General features: G+C 37.5%; 1 protein-coding gene across 1 annotated transcript in view; it reads left to right on the top strand.

The window, feature by feature from the left end:
• Positions 1–20851, top strand: part of LOC108425998 (integrin alpha-X-like) — a 46005-nt gene that overhangs the window by 12589 nt on the left and 12565 nt on the right. Inside the window, exons 2-15 of the mRNA XM_017695142.2 lie at positions 6936–7044; positions 7485–7591; positions 7733–7803; positions 8283–8385; positions 8493–8626; positions 9440–9573; positions 9739–9880; positions 11113–11263; positions 12919–12992; positions 14166–14280; positions 14769–14899; positions 16479–16625; positions 17289–17483; positions 20571–20704. Of these exons, the coding sequence (XP_017550631.2) occupies positions 6936–7044; positions 7485–7591; positions 7733–7803; positions 8283–8385; positions 8493–8626; positions 9440–9573; positions 9739–9880; positions 11113–11263; positions 12919–12992; positions 14166–14280; positions 14769–14899; positions 16479–16625; positions 17289–17483; positions 20571–20704 (1747 nt within the window). The remainder of the gene's footprint in view (positions 1–6935; positions 7045–7484; positions 7592–7732; positions 7804–8282; positions 8386–8492; positions 8627–9439; positions 9574–9738; positions 9881–11112; positions 11264–12918; positions 12993–14165; positions 14281–14768; positions 14900–16478; positions 16626–17288; positions 17484–20570; positions 20705–20851) is intronic.

Below are 20851 nucleotides of genomic sequence, written 5' to 3'. Positions count from 1 at the left end.
AAAGCCCACACCTGCCCGCCGCCTCTCACCATGGGCAACTCCAGAAAATAATAAAGTCCAGCCCCTCTCAAGGAGATTGGACCCAGAGCCCAAGCTGTGTGTTGAGGTGAGCCCGACTATATCTAGCCGGTATCTCTCAACCTTGCGCACCAACTCAGGCTCCTTCCCCACCAGTGAGGTAACGTTTCAAGTTCCAAAAGCCAGTTTCAACAACCGAGGATCAGAACGCCAAGGCCCACGCCTTCAGACACTGCCCGATCCACAAACCACCGAACCGCTACTACTGCCCCTCCCATTGGTGGTGGGTCGATGGGAGGGGGGACTCATGTAACTCCTTCGGGCTGGGCCCGGCCGGGCACCATGAGTAAATGCCCGGCCACCAGACGCTTGCTGGCGAGACCCTCCCCCAGGCCTGGCTCCAGGGTGGAGCCCCGGTAACCCTGTTCCGGGCAGGGTACACAAATCCTGTTTTCGCCTTTTCATAGGGGTTATTATGGATCACACTTTGTCTGACCTGTCACCTCGGACCAGTTTGCCATGGGAGACCCTACCAGGAGCTTTTGCTCCAGACAACATAACTCCTAGGATCATTCAAGCATGCAAATCCCTCCACCACGATAAGGTGGTGATCCATGGAGAGGCCTCTGTTTAATTATGCAAAATAAAAAAAAATAATTGCCTTTAATATTTTAATAGTTTCTCCTAGAAAATCATGAGATCAGGTGGAAAGGGAAGTCAGACTTTTGTTTATAAATTTGAGTGTAACAGTTTAACAACCTGAAAAAAATGCTTAAGATGACCAAAACTGTTGTCGATAGCATCAATATCACCAAAATGAGAATAAAAACAGACAATAACAATGATAATAATTGTTTATGTGCATAGTATTTCAGTACAAAAGTGTATGTACTTATTTTACATGTAAATTCGTGTACACAAATACTGCAACTGCTCCACGTTCCAGCTAAAGAAATATATAACACTCTGCTTTGTTTGATGTTACAAACTCCACCCACAAATAATAAAAACACAGCAAGTGTCATACATTGCAATAATACAGTGCTTAAATATGTAATATCAGGAGAATAACCAAAGTACACTATCATATCATTATATCGTCTAGAAAAAATAAGACAAGTTGTTTTTAACATTTCATTCTTTCCAGTGGTCTTATAGTGTTCTTTTAACACTATAAAGTTTGGTCAGTAGGGGGAGCAGTGCAGTCACAACTCCACCTAAAACTCCACCTACGAGCAAAGCCATTGGCTCATGAGTGCTGCTGTTTTAGCAGAATTATGTTAATGATGTAAATTATAAGTAAGGAAATGTCAGTCATTATTTTCCGGGAGCCACAACAGTTTCCAAACAGGGAAAAAAGACATTAACAAACTGCTTGTCTGCTCATGAAGTTGGAAAATATTAGAACAGAAAACAGGAAACATGTTGCACAGTATGCAACTCTCTCAACATCTTAACCCAGTAACATGTTTGTGATTATATGTAGGTTTTTGTTTCAGCACAACATATGTTCTGAAATGTTTTAAATGACCTCTGAAGTTTTAAAAATATGTTTACACTGCCTTTAAACACCTTTTTAGAATTACATTTACATACTTCATACATAATGCTAGAATTAGCGCTTAAATAGTCCACTGTAGTCATGTGTCATTCTGTAGTCCTTGTTATGCCCATATTAGGAACTCAGGGTCTAAACCAGATTTCAATATGGGCCAGAATGAGTAGTGTTTTTCTAAAAATGGCCTCTGTCGCCCCCTGTATTAAATAAAAATGTTCAGGACCCGATACTTTTTGTCCTGTGTGAGCTAAACCTTTTGCACATCAATTCAACGTCACTAAGTTACACAACGCTAAGGCGGGCTGTGCGGGTGCTTAGACGAATTGTGCAATCTTATTGAAATGTTCTACATCAGATGAAGAACAGAGAGCTGCAGGGAAACCTGCTGATTTTGTTTTGACTGCTTTCCATCTGCCTGGAACCTGGAAATGTTCACTGAGACAAAGCCTGATTAAAGAGGCTGCCAGTCTAATGACGTGAATTCAGTGTGCAGCAGCAATATTCAAATTTCAGGATTCAGGAGGATGTACTGATATTCAAGAGAAAAATGTTCACAGGACAAAACATTTTGGGTTCTGAATATTTTTATTTAACACAGGGTGCGATAGAGGCCATTTTTAGAAAATGCTATTCATTCTGGCCCATAGAGAAATGGAGCTCAGGCAGTAATGCCAACCAATCAGCTCTCAGTAGCAGTAATGCTAACCAATCAGCACTCAATAGCAGTAATGCTAACCAGTCAGCACTCAGTAGAAGTAACGCTAACCAATCAGCTCTCAGTAGAAGTAACGCTAACCAATCAGCACTCAGTAGAAGTAACACTAACCAGTCAGCTCTCAGTAACAGTAATGCTAACCAATCAGCACTCAGTAGCAGTAATGCCAACCAATCAGCTCTCAGTAACAGTAATGCTAACCAATCAGCACTCAATAGCAGCAATGCTAACTAGTCAGCACTCAGTAGCAATAATGCTAACCAATCAGCACATAGAAGCAGTAACCAATCAGCACTCAGTAGCAGTAACGCTAACCAATCAGCTCTCAGTAGCAGTAACGCTAACTAATCAGCACTCAGTAGAAGTAACACTAACCAGTCAGCTCTCACTAACAATAATGCTAACCAATCAGCGCTCAGTAGCAGTAATGCCAACCAATCAGCTCTCAGTAGCAGTAACGCTTACCAATCAGCGCTCAGTAGCGGTAACACTAACCAATCAGCTCTCACTAGCAGTAATGCTAACCAGTCAGCACTCAGTAGCAGTAATGCTAACCAGTCAGCACTCAGTAGAAGTAACGCTAACCAATCAGCTCTCAGTAGCAGTAATGCTAACCAATCAGCACTCAATAGCAGTAATGCTAACCAGTCAGCACTCAGTAGAAGTAACGCTAACCAATCAGCTCTCAGTAGAAGTAACGCTAACCAATCAGCACTCAGTAGAAGTAACACTAACCAGTCAGCTCTCAGTAACAGTAATGCTAACCAATCAGCACTCAATAGCAGCAATGCTAACCAGTCAGCTCTCAGTAGCAGTAATGCTAACCAATCAGCACTCAATAGCAGCAAAGCTAACTAGTCAGCACTCAGTAGCAATAATGCTAACCAATTAGTGTTCACTAAAATGGTTAAAATGTCAAGCTTGCAACAATAGAAGAGTCCTTTTTGGTGCTATATAGAACCGTACACGACACAATCTCTATCAATCTGAAGAACGATTTCACCTATTTCTATGTAGAACACATTGTTGTAAAGAGAACCATCCCCTTTACAAAGGAACCCTTAAAGAACCATCTTTTTTAGAGTGTAGGACAGTCACTAAAGTGGTTGTGTTAGTGCTAGCACCAGGTTAATTAGCAGGCTAACCGCTCCATCACAGACTTGACTTCAGTTTTACTAATCAATTAATAATTAAAAAAGTGATCAACTAGCAGATTAATCACCATTACCATGATAAAAAACATAAACTGAAATGTTCAGGGTGTCACTGAAATGTGTTTTGATAGTTGGTTGCTGTTCGGGGCTAGCAGCAGATTGGTGGCCTCTGTCTGAGGCAGCGTGTCCACCATGTTAGTGTGGTTAAGATCCACTTGCAAATGCAGGTGTATTGGGCCATGCCTTCCATATTACTCAACCGAATTTCACCAAGTCTGTTTGGTTATAATCCTTAGACATTTCTGTATGTTGCTGACTGTTTAAAAAGAAGATAAACATGGAGAGGAGAGACAAAAATACGGAGCCCCCAAGAAGTGGTTAAAACAAAAATTCCCATGCAAAAAATGCATTCCCTCACAAAAAATGCATTCCCTCGCAAATGTTTTGCACTCTGTCACAAAAAATGCATTCCCATTGCAAAAAAATGCATTCTCATCACAAAAAATGCATTCCCTCACAAAAATTGCATTCCCTCACAAATGTTTTGCATTCCATTGCAAAAAAGCATTCCCTCACAAAATTTTTTGCATTTCCTCACAAATGTTTTGCATTCTTTTGCAAAAAATACATTCCCTTGCAAAAAATGCATTCCCTAACAAAAATTGTATTCCCATCACAAAAACTGCATTCCCTAGCAAAAAATGCTTTCCCTTGCAAAAAATGCATTCCCTTGCAAATGTATTGCATTCATTCACAAAAATTGCTTTCCTTCACAAGAAATACATTCCCTTGCAAAAAATGCATTCCCTCACAAATGTTTTGCATTCCCTCGCAAAAAATGCATTCCCATCGCAAAAATTGCATTCCCATCACAAAAATGCTCTCCCTCACAAATATTTTGCATTCCCTCACAAAAATTGCATTCCCATCACAAATATGCACTGCCTAACAAATATTTTGCATTGCCTCACAAAAATTGCATTCCCATCACAAAAATGCACTCCCTCACAAATATTTTGCATTCCCATCACAATAAAAGCATTCCCTCGCAAATATTTTGCATTCCTTCACAAAAAAATGCATTCCCTCACAAATGTTTTGCATTGCCTTGCAAAAAATGCATTCCCTAACAAAAAATGTATTCCCATCACAAAAACTGCATTCCCTCACAAAAAATGCATTCCCTTGCAAAGATTTTGCATTCCCTCACAAAAATTGCATTCCCTCGCAAAAAATGCATTCTCTTGCAAAAAATGCATTCCCTCACAAAAATTGCATTCCCTCGCAAAAAAATGCATTCCCTTGCAAAGGTTTTGCATTCCCTCACAAAAATTGCATTCCCTCGCAAAAAATGCATTCTCTTGCAAAAAATGCATTCCCTCACAAATGTTTTGCATTCCCTCGCAAAAAATGCATTCCCATCACAAAAATTGCATTCCCATCACAAAAATGCACTCCTCACAAATATTTTGCATTCCCTCACAAAAATTGCATTCCCATCACAAAAATTGCATTCCCTCACAAATATTTTGCATTCCCTTGCAAAAAATACATTCCCTTGCAAAAAATGCATTCCCTAGAAAAAATGCTTTCCCTAGAAAAAATGCTTTCCCTTGCAAAAATGCATTCCCTCACAAACATTGCATTCCTTTACAAATGTTTTGCATTCCATTGCAAAAGAATGCATTCCCTTGCAAAGGTTTTGCATTCCCTCGCAAGAAATGCATTCCCTTGCAAAGGTTTTGCATTCCCTCACAAAAATTGCATTCCCTCGCAAAAAATGCATTCTCTTGCAAAAAATGCATTCCATTGCAAATGTATTGCATTCACTCACAAAAATTGCTTTCCTTCACAAAAAATACATTCCCTTACCAAAAATGCATTCCCCCACAAATGGTTTGCATTCCCTCGCAAAAAATGTATTCCCATCACAAAAATTGCATTCCCATCACAAAAATGCACTCCCTCACAAATATTTTGCGTTCCCTCACAAAAATTGCATTCCCTCACAAATATTTTGCATTCCATTGCAAAAAAGGCGTTCCCTCGCAAATGTTTTGCATTCCCTCACAAAAAATGCATTCCCTTGCAAATGTTTTGCATTCCTTCACAAAAAATGCATTCCCTTGCAAAAAATACATTCCCAAACAAAAAATGTATTCCATCACAAAAACTGCATTCCCTCACAAAAAATGCATTCCCTTGCAAATGTTTTGCATTCCCTCACAAAAATTGCATTTCCTAGCAAAAAATACATTCCCTTGCAAAAAATGCATTCCCAAACAAAAAATGTATTCCATCACAAAAACTGCATTCCCTCACAAAAAATGCATTCCCTTGCAAATGTTTTGCATTCCCTCACAAAAATTGCATTTCCTAGCAAAAAATGCTTTCCCTTGCAAAAATGCATTCCCTCACAAATGTTTTGCATTCCATTGCAAAAGAATGCATTCCCTTGCAAATGTTTTGCATTGCCTCACAAAAATTGCATTCCGTCGCAAAAAAACGCATTCCCTTGCAAAAAAGTGCAGTCCCTCGCAAAAAATGCGTTCCCTTGCAAAAAAATGCGTTCCCTCACAAAAAATGCATTCCCTTGCAAAAAAATGCGTTCCCTCACAAAAAATGCATTCCCTTGCAAAAAAATGTATTCCTTCACAAATGTTTTGCATTCCCTCGCAAAAAATGCATTCCCATCACAAAAATTGCATTCCCATCACAAAAATTGCATTCCCTCACAAATATTTTGCATTCCCTCGCAAACAATACACTTGTCAGACAGCAATTGTAGGATCAGGCGTGCCCAACGACACTGCCTCCATTAGAACTTTGTTTTTAATATAACTAACATTAAAAGCTGTTTTCCCAGCTTCACCAATCCATGCTGAGTTTATTCAGCAATTGTTCTCTGCAGTCTCTGGAAATGTAGCTTTTACTGAGGTCACTCGATATTAGGCTCAGTTTGTGCTCAGTAAAATTCAATGAACTGCTCCATGTCTGAGCTCAAAGCAAAGCTTTTGCAAGACATTGCAAACCGTTCGCATCATAATGCAAAACAGAAGAGAATGCAAAACATTTCCAAGGGGATGCGATGTCATTAACTTTTTTTTTTTAACCACAGCCACTAAGGGGCTCTCCAACCCAAGGCACTAATTACATTAAAATCTCTTTGTTGTTTTCACATGTCCTAGCTACATGCTTAAAAAATGGGTTACCCTTTTGAGTCTTGGTTCCTCTCCAGGTTTCTTCATCCTGCCCTTAGGGAGCTTTTCCTTTCCACTGTTGGGTTCCACTGGGGCTTGGGCCCAGATTTTTCTGTAAAGCTGCTTTGTGACAACACCTGTTATAAAAAGCACTACATAAATAAATTTTAACTTTCCGCAGATTTTCTTGCCTTTTGCTATGAATTGAGACAGAGACAGACTTTCTGTTCAAATCCTTACTGATGTATTCCACTAAACTAACATTAACATTATTTGATTTTAACCTACAGTATGTCAGTCAGTGATGGGTTTCAACATCGACTCAAGTCCTTGGAAAGAGTTCCTCCAAAACCAGGACACGGCCTTCGGCTACAAAGTGATACAGAAAGATGTGTCAAGGTGAGAGATACAGCACATCAAAGACGTATCACCTTCTGCTGTAATCTGATCTTGAGTGTCTGAGATATGTGATGAAAAGGATGTTTGAGTTTCCATTTTTAGCAAGTTTAGCAAATATCAGGTTCAACAGGAGGGCTAAATAGACTGTGTAGGAGGACCACATAGAAGCTGACTTAATAAAAAAAAATGATGGAAATGTGTTTAATCTAAAGGAAAAGAGACAGCAATCCTAAAGACCAAACCCAAACTTGGCATTAGTAAAGATTCACAATTACATGAAAAGTAGTATGAAAAATAATACTGACCAGCAACGATCATAGTGGTTTTATTATTTGCAGAGGAAGTAAACTTTTGAAAGAATGTACTTTTACGAGGATGGAGAAATTGTTGAAGTATGTAAGAATATAATAAAATTAGCTAACATTAGCTCCTCTTCTCAGTTTGATTGTGAGTGATCCTTTACTACAGCGTGGGGATGAAAAAAGAGGGGAAGTTTACAACTGCAGGATAAACTCACGAGGAAACTGCTCACCATTACGGATGAATGGTATTCGCCACATTTGGTATTTTCAGACACATTTTATTTCAAGTGATGTAGTAATTAACCACATTTTGTACATTAAAATGTCTTCAGAAGTTGTTTTTGCCAAATGTTAACCAAACTATTCTCTTTTAAAACTGAACACAGAGCCTCCTGAGGCTGTAAACATGTCTCTTGGTCTTTCAATGAGTAAAGATCCAGAGTCTACAAATATAATGGTAAGATTCTACTCTCACTCTGCCAGTCCATACATAAGGAACAATCAGTGACACTGTGTAAAAGTGAGGTTAAAAATGAAATTCAATTGAAAAAGCAGATTTGGCTAGTTATTTCTGCTGGACACCATGATGATGAAATGAGAAGATATGAGAAGTAGTACTAAATAAAGTTTAGAGTTGTGGGTTGTGTAACTGGCTGTTTAGCTGAATGGTTAAGTTACTTGTTCGACACATGGGAGAGAGACAGGGAAACACTTATTGGGTTTCTAATGCTATATAATCTAATTATATCACTGCAAGTGTGAGGTAATTTGATCCGTTTTGTCATCACAGCCTTTGATGATGTGTTTATCGTGAAAATAATAAAAATATGATTTATTGTGCAAACCTAGTATGATGAATGATGTGCATCACTATCTGCCTCAACTTCAAAGTTCATTTTGAATTTTGGGTGAAAGTTAAAGCTTCTTCTTCCTCAGGTCTGTGGTCCAACCATCCCCAAAGCCTGCATATCAACTACCACCTACAATGGCATGTGCTTTATGACTGATGTTGACACTCCAATACCAAACAAACTAAGAGGTAAGTCATACGGAGAGCCACAAACCCAATAAAAGTAAAATCAGTACAGTTGTTTCTCTTTACAATGACTCATTTCTTCATTGTTGTGTTTTGTTCTTCGTTCTCAGATTGCCCGCCTCCTCCACAAACAGATATTGCTTTTCTGTTGGATGGCTCTGGGAGCGTATCTGACAGGGATTTTAGTACAATGAAGGAATTTGTTATAAAACTGATCGAAGGGTTAACTAACCGGGATATTCGGGTATGCACAGAAATGTCTCATACTCTATCAATGTTTTCCATGCAGGTCTAAAGATATAACCTTATTCTCAAGATGTTGAGAATAACGAATATGGACATGGGTGCTTACACACTATGGACTATTTCAGGGTCAGAAACATTGCCAGATAAAGTATGTCATCCAACAAAGGGACAGGAGATTCAATCTCAGGCTCTGAGGCAAACTGGTCATAGCATGGTCAGAGTTGAAGTATTTTAACTCTGTTATAAGTACAACTGAATCATTCCAGAATGGCTGTTTTCTCATGTCTGATTATGGCTGGTTCATTCTTGCTCACTTCTGATTTTTTTTTCGACCCTGATTGTTCACTTTCACATTATGTGTGTAAAGGACCCACATCTGTCTTCAGTATGAAAAAACCTGTGCCCTCATTTACCTAAATACACACATCCTAATCAACAAAATCACATGAGTGATTTTTCTGCAGAGTTTACTGGCAGAAACTTAAAGAAACTTTTCTTTTTATTGAAGTCTTGAAACTGTTTGCAGCAAAGTGACATCTCGCTCTGACTGTGGTCCTAATGCCTGCCTTCTTTATTCTGTGACCTTCCTCTGACTGTGATGGGTTCTAATCTTGTTTTTTCATTGCTCAGTGGTTTCTAGTTTTTCTCTAGCCTTTATTTGTCCATATGGTTATCTATTATGGTTTTCTTGATCGTTGACTGCAATAAAACAAATCTTATTTTGTGCTGGCAGGCAGTTGGTCTCCTTTTAACGATATAACATTTTTTTTCCTTGCTTGATTTTCTTGGAATGCTCTCTTTTCTTTTACAGTTTGCAGTTGCACAGTATTCTGATGACTGTACAATCCATATACGATTCACTTCCACTTTAAATTCCTATAACATAATGAGAATTCAGCAGAAGAACGGTCGTACCAACACCGCAGGTGGTATCAACATGCTTGTGTAAGGATTATTTATGTGTGTGAAAGTTTGAATCTCTGACATTTTCATGTTATGGGAGATGACAGAACTGAATTAATTGGCATCATCATATCAGTTTTAAAACATTACTACTACACAGCTGAACTGAGCCTTTGTCTCATGTGAGTGTGCATATGTTTCACACAGGAATGAATTATTTGCCTGGGAAGCCAGACCAAGTGCTAACCGAGTTTTAATTGTTATCACTGATGGTGTATCAACTACTTACGGTTTGGAGCAAGCTGCTGAAAATGCAAAGCGGAATAACATTATTCGCTATGCTATAGGGGTAAGACATTCTCCTACATTAACACAGTTTGCAACTCAGTCATTGAAAACCAAGAGGTAGACTACATTTTTTTATTTTATCCTAGTTTAAAGCACCTTCTAAGCTACTGTAATGGCCATTATCTGCTGTATCATCAATCACCAAACAGTAGCCATGTAAAGGCCTTTACACATTGAGCCCAGTTTATTTAGATTCCAAATTGTTTTGAACATGTGTATTACTGATTATATCTTGAACACCAAACACAATTTTCTGAATGGGTGACTTCATTTTATCATTCCTCTGTTTGATATTTGCAAACTTTCACCAGTGACATGAATTTATGGCTGTCATATAAAAAAAGTACTAGTCATTCTGTTTAAGGCATTTTACTTACATTACCTTTCATGATGCTGAGATTTTCGTTGGGAGTGAAGGATGGACAAGATTAGAAATGAGCAGATCAGAGGGACAGTGAAGGTGGAGGAGTTTGGAGATAAAGCCAGAGAGGCCAGGTTGAGATGGTTTGGACATGTGTTGAGGAGGAATAGTGGATATATTGGGCAAAGAATGTTGGAGATGGAGCTGTTGGGTAGAAGGAGAAGAGGTAGACCTCAGAGAAGGTTTATGGAAGTAGTGAAGGTGGAAATGGAGATGGTTGGTGTGAAAGTAGAGGAGGCAATGGATAGGGCAAGATGGAGGCAGAAGATCCGCTGTGACGACCCCTAAAGGGAGCAGCCGAAAGAAGAATAAGACTTACATTACCTTTCATAGCCAACTGGGGGAGTCATCTGTATGTTCCAATGGTCCCTTATGTTATCACTGAAATTTATAGGAAATAGCCCTGTGTTTCCAGGGCCTTGTATTCCTGCTTTGTAGCAGACCCTGAGGGAGAAGCGGCTTAGAAAGTGTGTGTGTGTGTGTGTGTGTGTGTGTGTGTGTGTGTGTGTGTGTGTGTGTGTGTGTGTGTGTGTGAGTTTAAATGACTTTAAACAGTTTCAAACACTCAACACACAATCTTAATCAAGCAGAGCTGTTCACTCCATTTGAATCATGGCTAATCTGATCAGTTATATGTAATTGATATTTGCAATGGAGTTGGCAGACCCCTTAACATTATTTATATATTGTTCTGCATGTGAAATTTGACTTTTATCATATATTAGACAGATTTAAATGTCCTTTAATAGAATTCCACAACGCAATGTAAAGCTGGTAATGTTTCTCTGCATATGTGTATTTTTTCTCATTAGGTTGGTGGGGCCTTTAACAACCCACGTGCAGAAAAGGAGTTAAACGTCATTGCATCTGATCCAGACAGTGACTATAAATTTAAAGTGGATAACTTTGATGTGCTGGACAAAATCCATAAAAAAATGGAGACCAACATAATAGCAATTGAAGGTATGTCAATTATTTGTTAGAATTTTTTTTTTTTGAGTAGAGGTAAATTCACATTACTGCAGCAAAAAGATTTTACCTTTGTCTCACCCATTCATTTTCAATGGAGTCATCTTTTTCCGTCCTTGGCTGTCTTTTGACTGTGGCAAAATTTTAGATTTGTTGAACTTTAACACTGTCACATGCTGACCTTGAAGCACGCAGACAATCACAATATGTTAATGGAGAATTATTAAAAATGGTGAGCACTGTAAAACCCTTTGCATGGCGAAACATTAGCTTGTAAACAGGGATACCAGGATAGTTACAAAAATATTATTTCATTACAAGCAGCATTGTAAAAGCAATGTAACATTTGCTTTTAGCACCATTCAGAGTGCTGGATCCTCAAAGCAACAACATTTACACTTCAGTGCTGTTTAACATGGCCTTATCAAATTGCCTCTCAGGGTTTTCTTTTATACCATCAGGTTTGTAACTTTACTACTAATTAGCAGCCTAACTATTCAACCAATAGCGGACCAGGATGCTGGGAAACTCTTTTATAATTTCCCTTAATGCATCCAGTTGAGATATGACATGCCTTACGTGCCATTCACAGCGCTGGAGTAGTAAACTCTGCCACTTGGTAAGCAACACTCACTGCATATATGCTGCGGTAAAGTGAACATCCCTTAAGCCACTGCTGCTGACATTTTACAAAAGGCAAATTAATTTTAAAATTAAAACTATCTATGACTTAGACTTTCTTGTAGTACTTAAAAATAATTTTAAAAAATGTACAGTTATATGAAAAGGTTTGGGCACCTCATATTAAATTTTTTTGTGAAAAGAAATGAAAAGAAGTAAACACAACCTCTACAGCAAACAATTAGATATTGGACAACAACACTTTGGACACTCCATTTTGCTGATACACCCAGCAAAGAGAGAAGAGAAAGGAGTCTTTCTCTTCTTGTTTTCAGTTTCAGTTGCTTCAGTTTGCGTTTTTTGAAGTAGGTAATGGTGGATTTTGAGGTTTGTTTGGGATCATTGTCCTCAATCAAGAAGCAGCCTTTCTTCAGCTTCGGTTTCTTGGCTGACTGTGTAACATATATTATGTGTCCAGAATTTGCTTTTATTTCATGAAAAACAATTATTCTATCTACCCATACAATGCTTTCTGTGCCACTAGCTGCCACACAACCCCAAAATGTAATAGATTCACACTATTCCTAACAGCAGACATGGTGTTCTTTTTATCAAATGCTGTTTTGTTTTTTCTTTAAGTACTCTTCTTACCTTTTTCTTCAAACCTCCTGTGTCAGCTAAATCATGCTGTAGGCCCTTTACCCTTCTGACAAGCATACAAGCAGTTCTATCAGAGCTTTTTTTTGTCTTACCTTTTACCACCATTTTTAATGACATTACGGGTCAATGGAACCTGTGAGCTTGAAGAGCTTGAAAAGTTTTGAGACATTACAACTGGAAATTTCTGCACATTTCACAGTTATTATTTTTTCTATTTTTTAAGTTAATCAATATGTATAAAGTAACTGTGCACTGTAACAAAACTTTTGCATACACAAGTAGAGTTAACTACAACTTTAAAATGATACTTCTATTGTTTGTTATCTATGTGTGAACTGATCTCTAACTGGGCCTTTCTGCCTTTTTAGGTACCCAGACTTCAGGAGATTCCACCAGGATGGAGTTTGCGCAGGATGGGTTCAGTGCAGTGTTTGTTTCAAAGGTAATAGCAAAGAATGGATATTATTTTTACATACCTTAATTTAATTATATTAAGTATTGAGTTGAAATGCAGGATCAGAGGGTCATGTGATATGTGTACCTTCAGGTGGGGTCCAAGACTGCATTAATAATCTCATTTTTTTTTTATTTAAACATGGAATTAAACAAATAAAGTTTTAGAATTTTCAAACATTTAAAACAGAGAACAGTTATGACTAGTAACGTAAAGAAGAAATCTTTAAGACTCTGCACTAAGTGTAACTTCTAAGTGTAACTATCCAAATTTAAGCAAATCACAAACTTGGTCCATGCCAGCTTGAGTGTGTGCAGTTATCAAAGCAAAGGGGAACACATGAAATAATAAGAAATTCAGAAATTCATGTAAATAGTTTAAAGATTCTGCTTTTCACTAAAAGCGTTTTGCTGATTATATAAATTGTAATGAAAAAATTGCCTTACAGTTAACAAAATTGCACAATAAAAGCATTTTTACTAGTGGTCTCAAACCTTTAGACTCCACTGTATATGTAACAGAAATATTCCATAATGTCTGTTCTGATCAGGAATGCTGGGTGTACACAGCCTTTTGATTTTGCATACAGTTTCCATTTAGCAAGCATTTTTTTCCCCAAATGTTTTGCCATAGGAATGAGCAACGGAATAAATTGCAATGGTTTGTGCACCCCACTTAAATTACCTAGCAACTAGCAACACCCAACAGGAACATTATAACAACTGCCTAGCAACCTTCTAGCAACCACCAGAGATACAGTAGTGATTACCTAGCAACCCTCTAGCAACCACCAGAGATATTTTAGTAATTACCTAGCAACCTTCTATCAATCATCAGAGAGATAGTAGTTACCTAGCAACCACAAGATATATTGTCAAAATCACCTAGCAATATTCCTGGCAACCACCTGGGTTACCATTGCAAGCATCTAGCAACACCCTAGCAATCACCAGGAATTCCATAGAAACCAGTTAAAAAAAACCATAGCAACCACCTGGGAATTGCTTAAGCTATGCAATTACTCTTTTCCAGTTTCATTTGTAATTAACATAGACATATTTTGACGGTATCATCATATTTTTTCATTCTAAAATATGAGTTATCATCTGTGTCATCTAAGTAAGTTTATAAGCTGAAGTTGATGTTTGTATGTATATTTAGAAAAATGTAATATTAAGTGCAGTTGGGGCTTACCAGTGGAAAGGAGGATTCCAGGAGTATTCAGCTGGGAGGAATTATGAATTTCAGCAAGGCAGTGAACACGACAGTTATTTAGGTAAGAACTATCTCTGAACATAAACTACAGTAATCCCTGGGACAATGAGTACAAGGTAGGAATTTCTTATAAAATGGCATATATATTTTAGGAATTTCTAATAAAGTGCATACATTTAAAATGGAAGTTAATTGACTTTTTTTGAAGTTTTAACTGTATTAAATATATCTGTATTAATGTGTAATATTTATAAGTGCCAAGACAGGCAGAAGGTACCTTCATACAATATAAATAAATATTGCTGTATGTTCATACCTTTCCCAAGGAAAATAAAAAATGCAACATGTGAAGGTACAAATGTCTACAACAAATCAATAGCATGAAGCATATGAGCAGAAGAGTTATTTTAAATTTTAATACGTAATGAGTCACAATCTGTTCCTAATGATCCATCTTTGGGTTCTTGCTCTCAATATATAGAAGCAATTAAAAATGAAACAAGCGATAAATTTAAAGAAAAGTTCTGGCAATCAGTCTTGTGTTTGCAGGTTATTCCATGACAGTAGCAAAATTGGACTACACATACATTGTTCTGGGAGCTCCGAGGCACAAACATAAGGGAGCAGTGGTCTTTTCATCATTGCAGAAAAAGTCATCATTTCAACTGGATCCTCCAGAGGTTATTTTTGTTTATTACAATACTAAAACACAAACAACACTCAACTAATGAAGTCGAGTAAAAGTCAGCCATGGCAATGAAAAATAACTAGTCAATGTATCTAATGTTTCTTCTATGAGATTGTTCATAAGAATGTTATAAGATTATTCCAAATATTTCCATATAGATTTTGAGTCTATTGGCAGTTAATGTTGCCTGCGTTAAGACATAATGCAGGTAATTTGCTTTCAAGAAAAATGCTTAAAGAAACCAAAATGTTCTGACAATAGAATAAGGCTGTCACGATTGGCCCCTCCCAGTCCTGTCCATGTGTTCATGTTTTGGTTTTCCCCCTCATGTCATGACTCTGCCCCTGACTGTCTCCACCTGTCCCTCGTTTTCCATGTGTATTCAAGCCCTGTGTTTGCCCCTTGTGTTCGCTGGTCATTGTTTGATTGTATTGGTCTTTGTTGTTTGTACTGTTTGTACCGTTGGATCCTGTATAGTGTTTATCCCATCTGTCCCCCGATGGCTTCGTGTTGGATCTGTGACTTTGGACTGTTTTGACCATGACCCTGGATTTGCCCCGCTTATCTTAGCGCATGCGTCCGCCTCCTCGCTCCCCGTTAAAAAGGCATTTTCACTACTTGTAAAAAAGTGACTTATAAAGTCATGATTAATAATATTATTCGCTACTTGTAATATACTTTGGCTATATAATGTGTATATATATATATATATATATATATAATATAATGGCTGTAATAATAGTAATACTAATGCATTAACTGAAACATGTAAGGTCAGTGTTTCTCTAAACTCGTCCAGGAGTACCATATTTTAGAACAGGCATGTCAAACTGGGCACCTTCCAAGCCAAAGTGCTGCAAAGATTGCCCTCATCTGACGGCCTGAATCCACTTCATGAGAGCCTTGCTAATTAGCTGAGGAGCTGAACCAGGTGCGTTTAAAGAAGGAGTCTTGAGGGTTTTGGCCTGTGAGGACTGGAGTCCCAGTACATCTAATAAACTAATCAATAAGCTCCTCCTGAGGTTCCTGAGGTAGGTAGGTAGGTAGATAGATAGATAGATCAATCAATAGATAGATAGATAGATAGTGCAAGATGTACAATGAGGTATGCATAAAGTGCAATATGTGCAGATAAATAGATAAACACAAGATAAGCATGAGATTCAATTCAGTTCTCCTCTCTCTCCACTCTTCTCTGCTGGCGCCCCTGGGAAGAGTTGAAGAGCCTGATGGCTCTGGGGACAAAGGATCTCCTGAATCTGTTGGTTGAGCAGCTCTGTGACAGCAACCTGCCACTAAACATGCTCCTCCTGTCCATGATGATGGTATGCAGTGGGTGGCCATCATCCTCCATATTGGAGAGCAGTTTGTGTAATGTCCTTGTCTCAGCCACTTTGACCACAGAGTCCAGGAGTGAGTTGTTGCAGAGGTTGTTCAGGACCAGGACTGAGAACCGTTGTTCTAGCTATTAGAAACAGATTAACAGTGCTGTGCAGAGCGGACACTCTAAATTCTGTGCACTAGTTTTTAAAGTCTGTGATGAAGTTCTGAAGCAGTGCTTTTTCTTTCAGCCTCAGATTGGAGCCTATTTCGGAGCTGAAGTGTGTGCTGTGGACCTGGACTTTGACTCCTACACAGACCTTCTGCTGGTTTCTGCTCCACTGCACACAGAGGATGGTCAGGAAGGAAAAGTCTTTGTGTTCTCCTTGTCAAACAGGGTAAAGAGAAAGTCTGTTTTGCTTATAAAAAATGCCCTTGGCCAAAAACACTTCTCCTGCCTTCTTGCTCTGAGATGATTACAACAAGACATCACTTATTGGTTGTGTGAACTTTTAAAGGGTGATTGTACTGATTTTTCAAAATTCTGGTTGACATGTAAACATTTGGAGGGGTTTGGTGTGAAATGGTTCAGATCTCTTTACAGTGGTGGTGATAGGAGCTGGGGGGGGCGGCATGACTACAACACAGATATAGACACTTTATTTACCATCCAGAACCACCAGAGAATCTACACGAGTCTTCTGAGCTTATATGGAATGTTGATGATAGTAAAATAGAAAACCTGAAAATCTTTTGTCTCAAAATGCCCTATATTTGCCTTTCAGTCATAAATGGACAAAACATTTCTCAAACCTATCATAAAGCAACGTCTCAGTCATCAGGCAGTGAATACATAATCATTTTCATGTAAGAACTTTCTGTGAGGAGCTTTTAGAGGTGTATGTCTGGTTCCTATCACTACCACTGTGAACAGTTCTGACTCGGTAAGTGTATCTAGAACAGAGCATTTCACACCAAACCACTCTGAATTACTTTTTTCTGTTTGCATTTGAATTTATTTATGCAAAAGATAATTAGCTTCATCTGTATTATTTTTAAAGGTACAATTAAAAATGACACTGAATGGATTGGTAGGACAGAAGGGCAGGTTTGGCTCCTCAGTAGCCAGTCCAGCAGATCTAAACGGGGATAAGATTCGAGATGTAGTAGTAGGAGCTCCACTGGAGGATAATGGACAGGGCAGCATCTACATATTTAATGGAAGGGCAGAAGACATCACCCCTACCTACTCGCAGGTGAGTGTAAATGACCCCTTTTTTTACAAAACAAGGGAGTTCACATCTTTCACATCGATCCTACTCATATCTGTCTATACTATCCACTGTGGAGCCTGTGACTGTTAGATATGAGCCTAAACTTCAGTCTATAATTACTAAATCTCTCAAACGCGAAACTGCCACCTCTACAGTGATTATACTCATTCTAGATTAAACACGGATGCTTTTAAAACATTCCATATTGTACCATATTCCATATTGCTGCTGTCAGAACAAAACTTTGATCGTCCATTTTTGTTGTTTGTCTTTTTTTTTTACATAATTTAAAAATGTAAGCTGCCATTTACATTGTGTCAAGATTTCAGGACAAACAGAAAACGTCCTTATTGGCTTAGAGTAAAATCTTGCATAAGATTTTACAAAATCTTAAATAATCTTAAATAAATTAAAATAATTACAAAATGATGCAGAGCCTCCAGAACATTTTTGTTAGCAAACAAAGCTTAAGAATGAAATCAGAGTATTAGGAAAATACTTACAGAGCTTAAATACAAGCTGTACTAGAGTTTATCTATTGCATTTACACACAACTGCAGATTATTCTCTTAAAAACAACTACAGGCATGTATTTTTACTTCCTAAAAACTAGGCCTTTTCTAAATATCTAGAAGGCTCTGAAGGCTCCACACTGATATTAGTTTACACTCTCAAAATCCTCTTTTTTTCAAATCTTTTTTTTATTGAATTTAAATGAATACATGGAGATGAATGTAACATAATACACTGAAATACTTGAATAATTAAGCATTCAAAATAACACAGAAGCGAAATGAAGTCATATCCTAGAGCATGTCCTAAGAATGTGTAAATATGATAAGTTTAGATGATTATTTGCACAATTATTACTGTTTATTGATTGACAATCTACATTCTAATCTACCCAAGTGGTGTATGAAAGTGTATATGTGCAGTTAATGAGTTGATGTTCTATCTGTATTTACAGTTGGCACCCCTGTCCAAATGATACATTTTGTGGAGTGAAAAGAAATAAACGGGGCCTCATCTGTGAATTAGTTTAGAAAAGAATATCATTCTGCTATTAAATGTTAATGCAAATATGAATTAACTTACAAATAAAAAGAAAAAATAAATGAAACGTAAAAGTTTAATTTGAACACCCTTTCAGTTCCAGTCACAGAACTTGACCTGTTAGGGCTGGTTAGGCAGGTTGAGATTTGTCATTAGGAACTATCAGTTGATGAGAGGATAATAAATTCTCAGACTCTTAAAATTTGTGCTAACACTCAACAACCATGGGTTCCTCTGACTGAGGATCTAAAATATGTAGCTTATTGATGCCTTTGAAGCAAGAGAAAGATACAAAAATATATCAAAGAGCTTCCAGCTCGTAATTTCCATAGTCCAAAATGTCATTAAGGAATTAAGGTCAAGGGGAACTGTGGAAGTCAAGGCAGGATGGGCAAGGCCAAGAAAAAAGAAAGGCAGAGCAAAATGACAGCAAATATAACAGCAATGGACCTGCAGGAAGGTTTAGCTGACACAGGTGTGGTGATGTGTGGTGATCTGAATTATGCAAAATAACATCCAGATCTAGAAACAAGTATGGTAGGAGAATTTGATGAAAAGAACACCTTGCCATCTCTTAAGCTTGGAGGTGGATTAAATATGCTGTGGGAAAAATATATTCCACTAAATATCAGCAAAATCTCAAAGCAAATGTGACACAGCCAGGGAACTGAAGCTGAAAGTCCCAAATCTACAAATGTTAGATATCAAAACAGAGAATATAGCTCTTAGGACATATGCACACACATTTACACTCAATTAATACAAACACATTAATGGTCCATGAATACATTTTTTATGCCTATGCATGGCAGAATGTGTATTAAAATCTCTGTAAAATCGCTGAAATGTAAAACAAAACTCTGTAAATTACAAATTTGGCCAGGTTTGCTTGTAAAAAATCTTAAAATTGTTATATATTAATACTGGAATATTGCTTCAGGTCTAGAGTGCATTGTAATGGGCATCAGAAATAGGCAGTAAAGAGTAATTATCAACTATTATTAACATTTAATTTGTCATCATTTATGGTTGCCTTTAGAAAAAGAAAAGAGCAAAATCATAACATTGTTCTATGTGACATCATTAGTTAATCAGTTAAGCGTAGTCTGTGAATAGTGCTTCCATATTCAACCAGAATCCAGAGAACTGGATTACAGAAAGGGTAAAAAATAGGTAAAAAATGTTACTTGAATGTCTTTAATTATTAACGCTTAATTGTGTCTATTTATGATAATCATAAATAGACACAATTCTTAGCTTGATGCTAACATTACATTGGAATTCCTTTTGATGGGATAATAGAAATTAGATAGACACAGACAGACAGACAGACAGATCACGAAGGAAATTCAGCAGTCAGTAGCAGACACACAATACAGTGCAGTATAAGTAGTAATAAGGGTGTAAACAATATAACAGGAAGAATAAATATAAAAATATTAAAAAATCCTATTCATAGGCATATATACAAATAGAAAAACACAACAATCAATAATAATATCTATAAAGTGAGATGAAAGACGCAGTGCAATAATGACTGTAAAAGGAGGTACAGGTAACAGCATATAATGACCATACTGAATGAATAAATATGTGCAGATATTGGTAGTGAAATGAAGTGTCTAGTGTCCAGATGTGCATTAACATTATGCTTGCAGTAGAAATTCAATTAAAAATGCTCCTTATATGGTGAATTAAATGTTTCTGGATTAAACATTGCTATGTTTAAGGTTAGTATGAACTGCTTTCATGATTTTATGGCCTTAAGTGTTATCACACTAGTTATCACACCAACTACAACACTAGTTGGTTGACATTGATGCACCCCAAAACAGTTTAAAGTTAATTAAATATAAAGTAGCTGCACATTAGCATTTGTAGAAAAAATAAACTTAGGTATAAATGTAAGTGCAGCTCAGGTGCCAAAGGAATGGTTAAATAAAGGTTGGCTTAATGTCAGATGTATATCTGACAGTCTCTGACTTATATGACTCTTTTCTGTTTGTATAATGACAGAGAATCAGTGGTTCCTCTTTGCGGGTGGGTCTGCGGTTCTTTGGCCTGTCTCTGAGTGAATCTGCCCTGGACCAGAGTGGAGATAGACTGACGGACATCGCTGTTGGATCCAAAGGAAGTGTCATTCTCCTCAGGTGCGTTCAAATATGATCAGATGGAGCCCATCTTTACTCATGTATTTATTTTAATACCCTCTAATACCCTCATACTTACCTGTAAATCAATTTATGGCACAGTTCCTAACTCTGCTCTTTGCATTTTACTGCCCACGATTTTGGGTT

The sequence above is a fragment of the Pygocentrus nattereri genome, chromosome 13 (assembly GCF_015220715.1).
Source record: "Pygocentrus nattereri isolate fPygNat1 chromosome 13, fPygNat1.pri, whole genome shotgun sequence".
Classification (NCBI taxonomy): domain Eukaryota; kingdom Metazoa; phylum Chordata; class Actinopteri; order Characiformes; family Serrasalmidae; genus Pygocentrus; species Pygocentrus nattereri.
The sequence above is the reverse complement of the archived record's forward strand: the minus strand, read 5'-3'. Positions and strand labels throughout refer to the sequence as shown.